At 40.6% G+C, this 15,852-nt stretch overlaps 1 protein-coding gene across 1 annotated transcript; it reads right to left on the reverse strand.

Moving 5' to 3' along the window:
- Positions 1-2,666: 2,666 nt before the first annotated feature.
- LOC115789495 (TBC1 domain family member 10A-like) lies at positions 2,667-15,541 on the reverse strand. Its single transcript, XM_030742939.1, has 9 exons — positions 14,926-15,541; positions 10,548-10,647; positions 10,341-10,448; positions 9,542-9,648; positions 9,333-9,447; positions 9,084-9,149; positions 7,791-7,980; positions 5,932-6,086; positions 2,667-5,757 (listed from the first exon to the last, which is right to left on the reverse strand). Exons 1-9 carry the CDS (start codon positions 15,105-15,107, stop codon positions 5,353-5,355), a joined length of 1,428 nt encoding a protein of 475 aa, XP_030598799.1. The 5' UTR covers positions 15,108-15,541; the 3' UTR covers positions 2,667-5,352.
- Between the last annotated feature and the right edge of the window lie 311 nt (positions 15,542-15,852).

Raw genomic sequence — 15,852 nt, forward strand, 5'->3', positions numbered from 1 at the left:
CAACTCATAATTGACCCATAGGAGCAGTGGAAGGCTCTTAATGAGAATGACGCAAACGTGTGTGAGGAGATGACGTACGATGAGGTGAAAGCCCCAGAAGAGTTTGCTATGAGAGATGAAGATAAAATATTACCGCTGCCCTGCCAGGGAGCCCTGTGAGGACCTTTTGGAGCGGATGGAGCCGGTCATCATGGAGTGGGAGATGCAGGAGAACGTGTTGGTTATCCGCCACCGGGTCGTCATGACCTGCCTGTTGGTCAGATTCCTGGATAAGCGCGCAGATGAGACGCCCTACCTGAAATGTCCCCTCTACACAGTTCTCAGACACACTCTGGGATTTTCTTTATCTCGTCTTCGCATGCTCCCTTCAGGGATTGTTATCAACCAGCTCGGCTGTGTTTATTGTCATTGCTATGGTGATGATGCCCAGCTGCGAGTGTTTGTGGAATGTTGCAAACTTTCAAAACTATTGCAGGGGGTGGCACATATTTGAGTAAAATCATAACCCCCATCATTGCTTTGAAGGGTGAACCAGCAGACTCTGCTGAGTGCTTTAAATCCTGCAAGCATTAAAACCATATTCTTTATATATGTTTCAAAAAGTTCCACAAAAATTCTGTTTACTTAAGGTTGCTTTTTTTTTTTTTAAATTCACCTCTTCTAATTTCCCATTGGGGAAGGATTGGGGGTGGGGGGTGGGGGGTGGCAGGTGGGGATAAGGCTTCAGACCTTCAGTCCTTGTTACCAAAAAGCTTTACAAGAGCTTTAGAGCTCATGAAGGCAGACTATAATCTCCCAGACGCTTCACACATATGGCATCGTGAGATCATCCAACTCGCTGTGCTCACCGCACCCCCATAAACAGCTACAGTGTATAAACAGACATCACATGAGAGAGATCTGCTTACATACACATAAGGTATGTGCATGCAGTTGAAGGGAAACTGCTGAAAAGAAAAAGGTTAAATGGTTTAGAGTCCAGAAAAAACACAAGTGAAACATCTCTATTATGGGTTTCATCCCTGTCCAACTCTGCAATGCTCTTACACTGCTTTTTGTCTTTAACACAAAAAGTGAGCCGCACAACATAAAAGTTGAGGAAAGCTTCCTGGGTTGTATTTTTAGTTAGAAGCAAAGCTACAAATGCCAGTGGGACTTTGAACGAGGTTTATGCTGTCTGTATTAGGCTGTGTGGGCATGAATTAAACACTGTGAGGGAAATTGCATTGAACACATGTTTGTTAAATCAGGACATTCTGCTTCATAGGCACTGGGGACCTTTAGCTGGGGCACAATGCAACATCTTCTGGCAGCAAAGTGCATAAAATCTGTGCAAGAACACAGCGGATGGAAGGCGAGTGTTGTTGCCTCCAGTATTATAAAATGCTGCGCAATTTTTCACCCACATTGGATTTCCTGGATCATATTTCTTCTCAGCAGCAGTTGTAGAACATGGGTTCTTGTGTGTGTGTGTGTGTGTGTGTGTGTGTGTACTATTTTCAGTTTGAAAAAGGCTACACCAGCAACACAAAGTGGGAGAAATAGCATTTACAAATTGGAACACTTCATTTCATCTGAGTCACTCTACTTTCATGGTAGGGGTCAAACATTTTAAAAGCTAAAGAAAGTCCGATGACGTTCTTGTATGCAACAGTGCCCCAGCAACAGGCTATTACACTCCCGGAGCTCAAAATTCTCCTCAGCTCTTTTCTCAGTGCGGTTATGGGAGCACGTCTGGGTCACATCTCCTCCTCCTCTGCAGATTAGCCACAAAGACAGTCTCCCATTACACCCTCTCTGGTCTAGGCTCAGGTCTAACCAGTGTCACTGAGTGCTAGCAGAGGGAGAGATTCACAGGTGGTGGTGGTTGGATTGAGGTGAAGGGTGGGGTTGGATTGGGAATAGGCAGTCAAACTTGCATTGTTTACAGCTACTGAGGCACAACAATGATGATGATTGGGATGCTCTAATGACAGGCATCCCCTGACAAAAATATGCACAAAATCCTTCAGAGAAATAGAAGAAGCCACTGTGAAGGCTGTGAGGGAGTCTTCCTGTGTGGAATGTGACATGAGGAGGCTGGGTGTGCCAAATTAAGTCTTACTATGTCCCCTATTTCGTCAAGTGTATCATCAAATGACAGAAAACAAGACAAATTCATATCGTACACCCATAGTTTACTTAATTTCAAGCAATGCTGGCTTTTCACGGGTTGAGTAAATTAAAATGTAGAGGGGAAGATTCTTGGCTGTCATGTTTTTGGACCGCAGCTGAATCTTGCTGAGGAAATAAGGAGAAGAAACAGAAGGCCTGTGTACACGCAGAAGACTCCTTTCAGAGACCAAAGGCAAATGGCTGTGAGAGGCACTTTGGACGGTGGTGTGGGAATTCGCCCTATTTGAGATGCAAATTCCTCCAAGAGCTGAAAGAGCCGGAGAAACAGGTGTCTGAGGAAGTGTGCTGCTGTGTGGGTGAGGGTGGGTGAAGGCAGGCGGGTGGGTGGGTGGGTGTGAGGGCGCTGAATGATAACACAGGAGGTATTCAAATACTGCTCATAACTTTGGTCCCATCTGTGCAGCACTTTTTCCTCTTCTGTTTGATAGTAAATGCAGACATAACGGGAATGCTATTAAACTGGAAGGAAAAAAAAAACACAAAGTGTGAAATCCAGGTTCAAGTTTTATTGATTTGAATGGACTTTGGTGGAAAATATTTACACATTTTAGATCAAATGAGGCATAATATAAGAAATTTACATGCTCCTATCAAAATAAATGCTATTTTTTCCCAAAATATAACTGTTGCAATGACTAACAATAAGCAGCATCTTAGCAACTTAATGGAGTGTACATTTTATACATTCTGGTGGATTTTGGAGAAAACTCTTATTTAAAATGACTGGTTAACGCCTCGTTCACATCACTTCCCCAGATCGAGCTCAGCTCTTCATGACGGTTAAAGATCTGTGTGCAGAAACTGTTGAAGTGTGTGTTGTAAAACAAACAAAAAGAACAAAAAAAAAAAATAATAATACTTAAAAATGTAAGTTTTAAAATCTTCAGTGTGACTTTATAAAGTCGGAGGACATCACAAGTAAACAGTGCTTCCTAACAGAAAATAAACCCGTAGCATATACTTAAAAACAAAACATATACCCACAACCATTTTTTCAATCATAAAATCTTTGACTGAAAATACCTCAAAATGTACGGTTGTGACTCCGAGCAGAGCCACATCTTGTGCTGGTAATGTTAAAAGTCGACTGTTTAACAGTTTCTTCATTTGCAACATCTCTGTGTTATACGAGTATTTACACTTCACCATCAAAGGTTTACGGCTCCATCGGCTTCTGTCGCTCTTACAGTAAACTTTTGTCTTGCAACTGCTTTGATTTTGTCTGAAAAACTAACTTATTTTCAAACTCTTCAGTAGGTTTCTGGTTTCAGGAGGAAATCTACATTTTGGTACAAATTAGATTTTAGAAAAAAAATAAAAATCTTCTAGTGCTCTCCTTTTTTTATTTTATGAGAATAATTTGTTAAATTTAAAGCAGATGAAACCGTAAACCTTTTAAGTATGATTGTACAAAAACAGCTTATTATTCAAAACTGACCACGTTTCATTTACAACATAAATATAAACTCCACGCGCTCCCAAACTGACAATACTGTCAGACACAACTGAATTACCTTCATGAATACATCTTTAAAAAATATGCATTACAAATCTTTGGCTTAGTGGCACAAAATGTCCCTGAACAATCATCCTTGATTTGAGTGTCAAACAGCTTGTGTGCATTTTGTTGTTGTTGTTAAGACTAGGGCTGCTGCTCACTGCTGGAGGCCGAGAGATAATCACATCTCAGGACGCCCTCTAGTGTTCAGTGACAGCAGAGATCAACTCAGCACCACAGACCCCACTGAGCACACGGATAAACTGTGCATCTGTGATTTAGTGCGATTAACTGAGACCAGCGAAGCAGGATCTACGCAGTGTCAACATGGCGACTGATGTAGGCAAAAAGGAAGACTGGAAAAAAAAGCAAAGTGCTCCTGAAAAGACCTCAATGAGGACTCAGTCTTTACATCTTTTGAAAGAGAGGAGATAATCAGAGCGCTGCTTTTAAGAGGTAAAGAGCAGGAGGTGTTAACAGTTAGCCACAAGCTTCGTTCTCCCAAAGGCAGAGATCGGCAAACTTTTCTATCAAAAGAGCAGTTTTAAAGCAGTTCTAGGCCCCCAAAAATCTGTATGGAGCCATAAATAAAATATATATTCTCTTATCTTAATGGAAGCGGCACAGCCTGTTAAGCGTAAGTGAGCCTATCAACATTACTAACAGGTGTAGTTAAAATCTTTTACCAAATGTGACTTATTCTACAGTAGGCCATTAATGATTATTTAGTACTTTAAAGCTGGATTTAGATTATAAAAATATGCTTTAGTTTAATTTATGGAATAATGCAACTAAAACTAAAACTTATTTTTTATTACCAGCAAAACTGGACAGTCGAGAAGTGAAGAAAAAAAAAAAAATTCTGAGCATGTTTAGGTTGACTTTGAAACAATGGCACCTTAAAGCGCTGCAGAACCCAATTTAGTCAAATGAATTGAATAAAAAATGAGCCTACTTTGACCTAAAAAGCAGCAGCTTACATAATACCTTTAAATCTAGTAAAAATAAGCCAAAAAAAAAAAAAAGGAGGAAAGCTTCAATTCCAGCAGTGGATCAAGCATACCAGTAAGGCAGCGGCACTGTAGGTGAAAGCACATAAATCTGTGCATGCACACTCAAATTTATTTTTCTCCTCCACAGGGTATTTTCTTTTAGATTTTAGCTATCTAGGTGAACTCAAGACTACATCAGTGATAGCCATTGCTACTGAGGTTCAGCAAAATTAGAACCGTTTTCATGTTCATCTAGTGTTTTTTAAGCCATAGGGAGCCACCAGAGATGAGCTAAAGAGCCACGAGTTCGAGACCCCTGCTCCACAGGATTAAAACTTGTGGGGCAGGGGCGCTCACTGTCGCCATCTGTTGTTGCTCCCTGGAAATTACACATCTGATTTCCATTTTCAAATGTAAAAATGTTACCACCGTTTCATCTTAAAAGTTCGTGGCTGTGGGTAAAAATGCAGAACCTGCTTAAGTAAAGTGATACAGAAAATGTTGAGAATTACAGCAGCTGTTTCGCAGTGTGAATCGTGGTGAGACGTTCAATTTTACAAACCGACTATAAAAATTCCTAAAACTGTTTTATTACTTGGTCCAGATCTACTGAAAGGTTTATGTCACTGCTCAGGTAGGCCTGTATGGAATGATCGATGTTTGTAAACTGCGGTAAATATTCCCCTGCTACAGGTAGGTGTCCTGCTCTAAACTGCTCAGACTCTCCTTGGACTCCTGTATGGTTGTGTGTTCGAGGAGAGGTGAGTGGTCAGGGGGGGGAGCGTAAGGATTAACCAACTCCTCTGGAGGGAGTGTCGTCTTTGTCTCAGCTTCCTTTTTACTCTTTCCATTTCTTGTGGCATCCTCTGCTTGCTCCCCACCTGTCTTGGGTGCCAGGGGAGACTCCACGATGATAGTAGGTCTCTGTTTCAGGTGTTGTTTGCTGACAGGCTCAGAGGTCATGATGGCTTTAGCTCCATGCATCCTGGGAGGGGACTTGCAGTGCAGGTCTCCATGACTCTCCTTCCAGCGCCGGAGCTGAGCATTGTGCTCCTTCTCAATCTTTGTCTCGGATACGGATAACTCCATAATCTGAAACACAGACAGATGAAGAGCGTGAGACACACGTTTCAGTTGAAGCCCATTATAGGTCAGATCTTTTCATATCAGTGTTTCCACAATCTCAGAGGGGTTGGGCATGCAGGAGGTGCAGGATTAAAATAATAAAATGGATGGCAAAGATTACAACAGTTTATGTAGGTGTACCTCATGCACCAGGAAACTTTCTTGCATGTACTGCGGCTTTATAGCTCGGAGTAGCTCCATTGTCTCATAGAGACCTTGACAATCATTTAGTTTCTGCTGCGTTCCCAACGTGCATTTCAGGAGAACCAGGCCCACTTTGAAGAGGATCTTCACTCCTGAGAACAGTCACATAAGAAAACGTGAGGCTAGAGCAACAGAGTCTCAACATGCTGTATTACCAATTCATTTCTCCATAATGACCAGAAGAAGTACTTTGAGTTGAGTTAGATGATACAGTGTTGTGATCCATTTTTATTATTTTAAAATAAAACAACAGGGAGACTTCATGTTTTTACTTTGTGCACTGTTACAAGGACAGTTTGATCCCAGCTGACTGGTCAGTTACAGAGTCAATATCTTAAAGCTTTTATGCTGGAACATTAATGTTACCACTGTACTACTAACAAATGGACCAAACCCAGACCCATTATCTTTGTTATACCTCCATCAATACCATAGAAAGCCACTATCAGCACAGATACACTTGCCAGCCACTTCATTAGGTACATTTGTTAACACAAACATCTCAACGGCCAATCACACAGTACAACTCAGTGCTTTTAGTCATGTTGAAATGGCCAAGGTGACCTGCTGAAGTCCAGGCTGAGCCTCAGAATGGGAATGGGAAAGAAAGGTGATTTTAAGCGACTCTGAACGTGGCGGTTGGTGTCAGACAGGCTTGTGTTTCAGAAACTTTTGATTTACTGGGACTTTACTGCACAACCATCTCTAGGGTTTACAGAAGATTGTAAGAAAAAAAGAAACTATTCAGTGAGCTGCAGTTTTCTGGGCCTCAAATGGCCTCCACAGTCACCAGATCGCAATCCAATAGAGCATCTTTGGAATGTGGTCTAACAGGAGATTCGCATCATGGATGTGCAGCTGACTAATCTGCAGCAACTGGGTGATGATGTCATGTTAAAATGGACCAAAACTCTCTGAGGAAATGTTTGCAGGACCTTGTTGAATCTGTGCCACAAAGCTTTAAGACAGTTCTGAAGACCAAAGAAGGTACAACCCAGTACTAACTGGCAAATGTAAATGGTAAATGCATACTGCTTTTCTAGTCTCATTGACTCACATAGACATTCAATTACCAATAAAGGGAGGTTTAGGGGTTCAATGTTTTGCCCAAGGGCACTGATGTGCTGACTGATCTAAATCAAACCACCGAACTTTCAATAACTGGGAAACTTGCTCCACCTCTAGAGCCAAAGTCATCAATCTCATCTGACTCCTAGCACCCTATGGACCAGTTCTCCCAGTTCCACCACTGCTAACTCTACTGTTTTATACTGAGTTTTGTTATGGTTATCTACCTCTAACCATCACTGAGTCCTGAAATTAAAGAAGTGTGCTTTTCAGATAACATTTAAGAGGATGATGATAGTCACGACAGGCTTTGGAGGACCATTAAATGCTTGTAAGTTGTATTCATTTAACTGTGGTGTTTTAGAGACGAACAATTTACACAACAGCAGGATGTGTTTAAATGAAAAACGAAAAGCACACAACCTTCAACCAAACTGATACGCCACCCTGTTGAAACACTTCAGTTGCTTATCTCATCGCATCTTTTATTTCGCTGCACTTGATGCAAAGACAGGAAGTTCTTGGGGGGTGTGGGATTTTCCACTCAGTCAAACAAAAATCACCCAAAAGCCACATCAAACAAAGCGGCTGTTCATGAGCTTAAAGTGACTTATTTCTGTTTCTAACAACTTAAATGCATAAATATCAATCCCATCATCTTTAAGAGTAACAATTTTGATAGAGTTTTGATATAAAAGGAGGAAACCTATCAGTGTGTGGCGCTTCACCTTCACACAGGAACATGTCCCAGACACGCAGCACCGAGGCCCACGGCAGAGTCCGAGAGAAGATGCACATGAACCACTCTGTCATGCACAGGGTGGGCTCCAGCTTCTGTTTCTTTAAGTGGCGGTAGGCCACAGAGGAAACCTGATGCAGCAGAGCATAGAGGATCTCCCCGTCCAGCTGGATTGCCTCCTGTGGAGACAACATGAATAACAGTCAGCAGAGAAAGAACAGACTGCTTTGTCTTTGTCTTTGCCTAATCTGATTGTCTGATTATCACATCCTTGTAGCCTTGTCACCAGCTCGTGGTATTAGGTCGTTAGCATATCAGTGTGAGTGATAGAGACAACGGCCTGAAAAGCTGTAACACTACCAGCAGCCACACATACTATTGAGCTTGAGGTCAATGAGCAAGTTGCAAATATCAAACTAAACTTTGAAGGATTTTAAATCTTAAAGCTGAATTTATTTTATCTCTTGGTGAAATTAATCTTAATACCTGGAAAAATGTCCTCAAATGTAAAAAGACTCAAAACTGTAACACAAAATGAATCTTTACAAGCTCTGTGCATCATTGCGTGTATTTTGTTATGTAAATTAAATGAGTGCATTTCATTTAATTCACACTCCTCATTTATTCACTGCACCTTTCTACACTTGTTTATTTGATGATTATGAGTACAGAACAGCTCTGGACAAGCAAGCACACTGACTAATGGAACTATTAATTTAAGAGCATGTCATTACTTTAATAGTGATGTAGCCATTCCTTCAGTTATTTGTGCTTAGGCTTAAATTTTTGCAGGTGTGTGGCACAGCATCATGTATGGGTCAAAAAATTTGATGTTTCCTAACCTGAATTTTTTAAACAGGACAAACTGAGCTTTTTATACTCATGCATTGTATGCACAGATATATTCTTAGGTCAGCAAAACCAACATGTAACCAACATGTGTATAGAATTGCTAAATAAAGAAGAGCCTGCTTAGAATATGAAGTTCATGAGACTTATCCTTTATGTTGGATGTACACCTCCTTACACCTGAAATACTTAGACCAGCCCAACTGGCACCAACAACCTCACTTAAATCATCTTACTTTCTCATTCTGATGCTCAGTTTGACATTTAGTCTTGACCATGACTACATGCATACGTTGAGTTTCTGCCGTGTGATTGGCTGATTAGAATTTTGCATTTAAAGCAGTTGAACAGGTGCAGCTAGCAAAGTGGCTGGTGAGTGTACAGAGTTAAGGTAGATAAGTGACAGGCTGAAAAATGACAGACAGCAACATACCAGCCCTGCACTGTAGTATCCAGGAATGTATTTTTCACAAATCTGGACGAGAACCCAGAAAGCATCCTAGGACCAAAAACAAACAAACAAACAAACAAAAAAAGAGAATGAGGGGAAGCATTTGAAAACAAATGTACAAATTAACTTTTATACCATATAATTATAGCAGGTGGTATCAAGTTCCAACCACTTATTTTATATTAGGGAAAAAAAGTAGAGGGACTGGTTAAATCATTGGTGAGCATTCACCTCAGCTGGCATATGCATCAAGAGTACAGCAGCGATGGGAGCCTGAGCCTGGCAGTAACCCTCTTCAGGCCGATGCAGAGTATAAGCCTTCAGCACACGAAACAGGTCCTGCTGCCTATACATAAAAACGTATGAGTTTAGAAACTATGTTCAGCCTTTTTAGCAGAAAAATGAGAATCGTAACAGGCTTCTGGAAGGGAGCGACTTACCCATGACCTCCTCTCGCCGCAAACATTTCGTGGAAAGGGAACTGTCGATGAAGGTCCCGCTCAATGATATCAACCCATTTGGGATCTCCTGGCTGCTCATCCAGTTTCTAAATTGCACAATTTAGTGGGCATTTTTAACATTATGTTACTTTTTTAAAGAATATATGTTTTTACATTAATGTACATGCATTTTTGTCCTCAAACTTAAAACCTCATCAAAGTTTCAAGCCTTGTACTCCCAATAATAACATGCATTTACAATTTAGTCTTTGCTAAGCGCTGCCCAACCTTCAGTCGCTGCTGCTGCTGTTTTTTTTTTTCATACTTGGTCAACTTTGTAATGACAGAAACAACTGCTGCTCACTCATCTAAACGAATACAGCTTATTAATGCAAAGTGCAACAGTACAGTCAGACTGAAGAATTGTAACTAAAATCATTTCAGTGCACCTTGCTTGGATGCCCACTGTGTACTATTGTTAAAACTGAGACAATAGACAATATCCTGGCACGTTCTCACTGATGTGTACACATGAGGACTTTTCCTGCATGTTGCCACCCATTTTAGCAGAGCCGAAGAAAAAGTGGAATAAAACTTTTTTTCTTTGATTCCATTTTTGCAATAAGAATTTATTTACTCAAGTATAAAAGACATTTTTGTACCTACAGTTAAGCTGTCATGTAATTCCCACCACCTCACATTTTGGACTTCAATCATGAATATAAATTTTTTTTTTGCATCATTTTGTCCCAGCCCTGAAAATGTGCACTTCTGAATTAAACAACTTTCTATGACTGACCTGGAACTTGCCCGGGTTTTGCTCCCTTTTCACTTTCCCCCCAGAGAGGTAGAGCCAGGCTCGGCCCCGCAGGGAAGGAGGGATCCCCTTCTGACAGCGCTCTTTCACCTGTTATACAACACGTGGAAAGTTACTCACAAAGAAGCAGTATATAACCTCTGGATGTAATTCATATAACTGATTAGATTTACAGTTTATCAAGCAGACCTTCTTGTATTTTTTGGCCATCCACTTGTCCCAGCTGCTGAGCATCTCCAGCCATTTTGCCTCCCGCTGTCTCAACACCTCAATGGGGACCTCTTCAGCACTGTGGACAATTAAAATGAAAAAGGCAAACAAATTATTCGCATCCAGACTGACAATAGTTGCACTATTCTACATCATGTCCAAGGTAACCCTGCCATCACAAGGGGTGGGAATCCTGTAGGAAACCTAACCTCAGGCTAAGCAGTTAAACACTGGCCATCAGCAAAGAAGTGGAAGGAAAACAGGAAACTGTGGGAGAACTTTCCCCTTGTTCAGCTCACTACAGCCTCCTACACAAAACATTCACTAATATCTCACTACACTGCAGAGGCTACTGAAAATCTGAGCTGTCAATCTGACACATCTATAAAAAAACAAAACTGGTCTACTTATTTAGATGATTAACTTTACAGTTTACTGCAATGCAGTTGTTAAACAGCTCAAAACTTACTAGCTACGCTAATCTAATAACGCCAAAGAACAAGATAAGGCCAGGCTGCATTGTGTCTTCAAAACAGTAAACACCGCTACGCATTTTGTTGCAGTTGGCAGGTCAGCTTGCCTGGTTCTTTAAGAGACTCCAACTATTAGTCATATAACTTTATTTATAAAGGCACAATAAAAAAATAAAATAATTTGATTAAAAAACAAAAAACATTCTGCCAAAGTCCAAGGTCAGCTTTAAAAACAAGGAAGACAGAAGAACCGATGGTATGCAGGTCCAAAAGTGAAAGCTACTTCTGAGCAGGACTCAGATCTACTGCATGATTATTTCCAACTGATGCTTTTTCTAGTTAAAGGGGACCTACTGTGACACACACACACACACACACACACACACACACACACACACACACACACACACACACACACACACACACACACACACACACACACACACACACAGACAGATATTCTTACTATTATTATTCTTGGCCAAAGTTTCAAATAACAAGTTCAGCATATGTGCAAGTAATCCTTGTGAGCCAAAACCTCAGGATTCAAACTGCGCCAAACACACAGTTTCAGGCAGTTCTTCTACTCTTGGCTCTGAATGATAATCAGCTTTCAGTGCCCACAAAAGCTACCACCCGTTCAAACCTTCTGTTTACAAGGGGCAGCCAATTAGAAGAAAGCTGTCTTAAAAGGAGTGTGTCCTTAAAGAGAAAGGAGCTACAATGGCTTCTTACAGAGGTTAAATTGAAGACACAACACTCAGCATAAGAAAAATAATGATGATTTTGAACTGTGGATCATGTAAATGTGGCACCTTTGGCTCCACAGGGAAGGAGATCCCTGATGCTAAGCTGATATACATTTGGCTAACAAGCGAAAGATCCCTGGTTTGATCCCCAGATGACACAGAAATCCCTTTGTGGTTGCATCAGAAAAGACATCTAACATAAAAACTCTGCAGAATCAAACATCTGGATTTACCTGCTATGGTGACTCCTTGTGAATAAGGGAGCAGCTGAAAGTAGATTTTTTTTTTTTTTTTAAAGTTTGAAAGTTGCAGAGGGAGCTTGTGATGTAGCCTTGATATGATGGAGAGGGAAGGTGTAGAGTGCAACGTTAACATAACACTATAATAGCTACATTAAAGGAAAATATGTGAATGCTACAATAAACCAAAATGATCCTTTACAGGTTTCATTCATTTGTACATAAACATTTATAGAGAACCTCTTCCGCAATTTGGGGTAACAATGAGAAAATACTTGTGCATAAGCACAAGAGCCTCTTAGTGCTTCCCAACCTTTTTTACTTCCTTTGAATCAATGTTTAATTAATGTGATAAATATGAAAAATATACAGATTTAATTTTGTACATAAGAGTGTTTATTGATTTTCTGTCTTGTCCCATTAATTCTGCCTGGTACCAGAAAGAGTAAATATGATGAGAAGATGAATTGGATCTTACTTGAGGTAAGACTGGGAACCACTGAAGCCTGTAATGTTGGATTGCTCAGGGACAAGGAGGAAGTTTGAGGGTTCAGAACAGGAGTGTCACACATCTACCCTCACCTCAACTAGGGGTAAAGTGTGAAACTGAAGTGAAGTAATTTATAACTCCAGGTTTTCAAACACTGTTATTCCTGTTGTGGGGATGTATGCATTACAAAACAGGAGTGAAAACATATGGAAATGCAAAATATTTTCAGATCTCTACATCTATCTATTTTGCCAACCACTTATGGCTCATTCCATATCATCTGTCCAAGCCTAAGAATGCATGTTCATCAGTTTTTGCACTTGACTATTTCTGTAGCTAAAGACTGTACTGGGGTAATAGCTCACACATAATTTAGCCTACTGCATGAGACACACGTTGTGAAATTTAAACTGTCTCACACAAAATCTGCCAATTTTACAAGTATTAAAATACACACTCCGAAACCGCAGATGCTGCCCATAAACAAAAATATTAATTTCTTCAAAACTTCATTTTGGGAAAATGAGGCAGAAGACCATGATATATTTTGGATATGTTACCATCAAACACCACATCTTTCTAGAAAGGTCACACTGAAATTGTTAGATGTCATTTTTTTTAGTCACAATGACCTTGAATGAAAATAACTTTTTCCACTTTTTTACATCTCATATATGGTTATCTGTGTCACAAATTTCAACCCTTCATCTTTGAAATTGTTCTCTCTACAGGCCTTCAAATATGGCAATGCAGGGCATACTACCAGATTTTCATGCAAATTCAAAATCTCAGAATTTGATGCTGAACTTCAGCTACATTTTTGAAATTCCATATTCATGAAGTCATAGTAGCAGATATTTGGCCAGAGAAATGTGAATGACACAGTTTAAGCAGTTCCTTAGATACAGCTATTTGAAAACATTTTTTCTATGAGCAAACTAACAATAGCAGAACGCCTAAATTTAGCAGTTGTCCTATTGAGAAGGGTATTATCACCCTGGAATTTTTTTTTTTTCCAATGAAATCAGAGATGTTCAGGCTGGAAGTATTTGGTCAGTTGACATGGAATGACCCTTATCTAATTCAGGGTCACGTAGGAGCTCAAGTCTATCCTAGCCTTTATGATGTGAAACGCAGGGTACACCCTGGACAGGTCACCAGGGCTAACACACAGACAATCATTAATGCCACTATTTGCACGTACAGCGAATTCAGAATCACCAATTAACCTAACATGCACATCTTTGGACTTCGGGAGGAAGCCAGAGTAACTGGAGGGAACCCACACAGACAACAGAGAGAACATGTAAACTCTGAACCCAGGAATTTCTTCCTGTTAGGCGACAATGCTTGCACTGCACTAATTGGCAAACTACTCCATATCAATGCCAGTAAGAAAAATCCAACCAAACAGAATGCGGTCTCTCTCTTTTTGGTGCCAGAGAGCAGCTGAGCAAGAAAAGCAGGAACGCAGAATACAGACAGATACAAACCCAAAAGAGATTACAGCTTGGGATGAATCCCGAACCAGTTAAGAACTGGGAGAAAAAAAAAAATGACCAATCCACTGAATGTAAGCCTCCAAGCATATGCTGACATTTTTTTTTTTTTTCCTGACAGTGTGCATTTCAAAACACTGACGTCAAAGGCAGGACTATTCACACTATTGCACACCTGAGTTACATACAGGCTTTTTATTTTCCTGCTCTTTGTGCACTGTGGTGTAACAGACATAATAAAGCTGATGAACATGTACGAATAGTTCTAATATCAACACAATCTTATCACTATCCATCTCAAACATTACAGTGGCATAAGTATTATTTTGCAACAAATATAACATGCATTTTTTTTTGTTACTGCAAATGAATGCGCGACAGTTTTCATCCTTATGCACAACTCAAAACACATTTAAGGCTGCCATAAGGTCAAGGGGTCACCAGCAGATTCAGCTTCACTCTGAGGCGCTAGTGGGCAAAAGTCAAAAAAGCTGGGAAAAGATTAATCCAGCTGTTGGAGTTCTTGTCAAATTGAACGGAATTATGAATGTAGAAAAGTACCGTCAGTTTTTCATCCGCCATGCAATCAAACACACTGCCAATGGCGTAAAGGCATAAAAAAATACAAAAACAGACAAATTAACACCATCGGTCATGAATTTACAATTTAAAGTCATCCAGCCTTTTAAAGATGAAAAACAAAAACTCATTAATAACAGTAATCATTACATCCTTGTGCAAAGAAGAGAAAGAGGGGGGGAAAGCCCTCTGAGGAACAGAGAAGGCTCATTTTTATTCACCTTCACTCTTCTCAATCATCCAAGAAAAAGACTTTGGAACCCCTTATAAACGCTACATTCACTTCGTGTGCTAAAATACAATATTAGCGTTATTAAACGCCACTTACGAGTCTTCGGAGTACTGCTGGCCTCCTCCTGTGAATCCGTACTTGTCCACCTGGGTCTCTCCGGGGACGACATTGCCGTTTACCTCTGCGTCTGAACCGTGCGAGGTGGCTGTCCCATTTTCTGTCAGCTTCTCCGTGCTGTCTCGCAAATAAAGTCCATTCCTCAGCTCAGTTTTTGCCATTGAGCCAACATTTATCTTAGCGTGAGCCGCCTGCGGGGTGTTCACACTTTTACGCCGTCCATGGGAGCTGTCACAGCCCGCTAGCTACGGTTGCTACAGAGATAGCTGCTAGCTCGCTAACGCTAAAACAGACACTCGGGTGTTTTTTGTTTTTTTTTTTTTTATGTAAACGCCCCTCTCCTTGGCCACATTACTACCGCCGCACTCTCACGCCACCCGCCGCCTCGACAAACGCTAATTTAGCAGCGCAGAATCTGTTTGTTAATCCCCAAAAGTTACCATGCTAGCATCCCACAGCTGTCAGCTGACACACACCTATTTTCTCTGTTGTCAGCAGGAATGTGAGTTAGCTGCTGGCTATAAGGAAGAGAAGCTGTCTTTCCTGGAGCAGAGTAGTAAACAAAACATCCATGGCATCTTATGACTCCGTATTGCCACCTAATGCTGGAAATCACAGATGCAGGTACAGTTACCAGTTTGCTGAACCACTCATAATTTAAACAGGAAGTTATTTCTCTACAGCCATCATAAAAGCATTCCATTAAATAGCTACTTTTAAAATTAGGTTAATGTTACTAGTGTGGTGACATTATCTTTGGAAGGAGAGTACTTAGCACTGAAGGACCCAGATCCTAGTAGATACAGAGTAATGAGTAAAATGTGAGTCAGGTAAACACCCTGCATTCATATAGTTAATCATAGAGTTGTGCAAAAGTCTTGAATCACCCCTAATTTTTGCATATTT

Source organism: Archocentrus centrarchus, chromosome 12 (assembly GCF_007364275.1).
Source record: "Archocentrus centrarchus isolate MPI-CPG fArcCen1 chromosome 12, fArcCen1, whole genome shotgun sequence".
NCBI classification, from domain to species: Eukaryota; Metazoa; Chordata; class Actinopteri; order Cichliformes; family Cichlidae; genus Archocentrus; species Archocentrus centrarchus.

What these genes read in the sequence shown, in the direction of transcription:
- LOC115789495 (XM_030742939.1), bottom strand. Translation starts at nt 15,107, where the DNA reads ATGGCAAAAACTGAGCTGAGGAATGGACTTTATTTGCGAGACAGCACG. An exon ending in GCGGCGAGAGGAGGTCATGG is followed by an intron (nt 9,448 to 9,541) that starts GTAAGTCGCTCC and finishes TTTTATGTATAG; the next exon opens with GCAGCAGGACCTGTTTCGTG. An exon ending in GATACTACAGTGCAGGGCTG is followed by an intron (nt 7,981 to 9,083) that starts GTATGTTGCTGT and finishes TTGTCTCCACAG; the next exon opens with GAGGCAATCCAGCTGGACGG.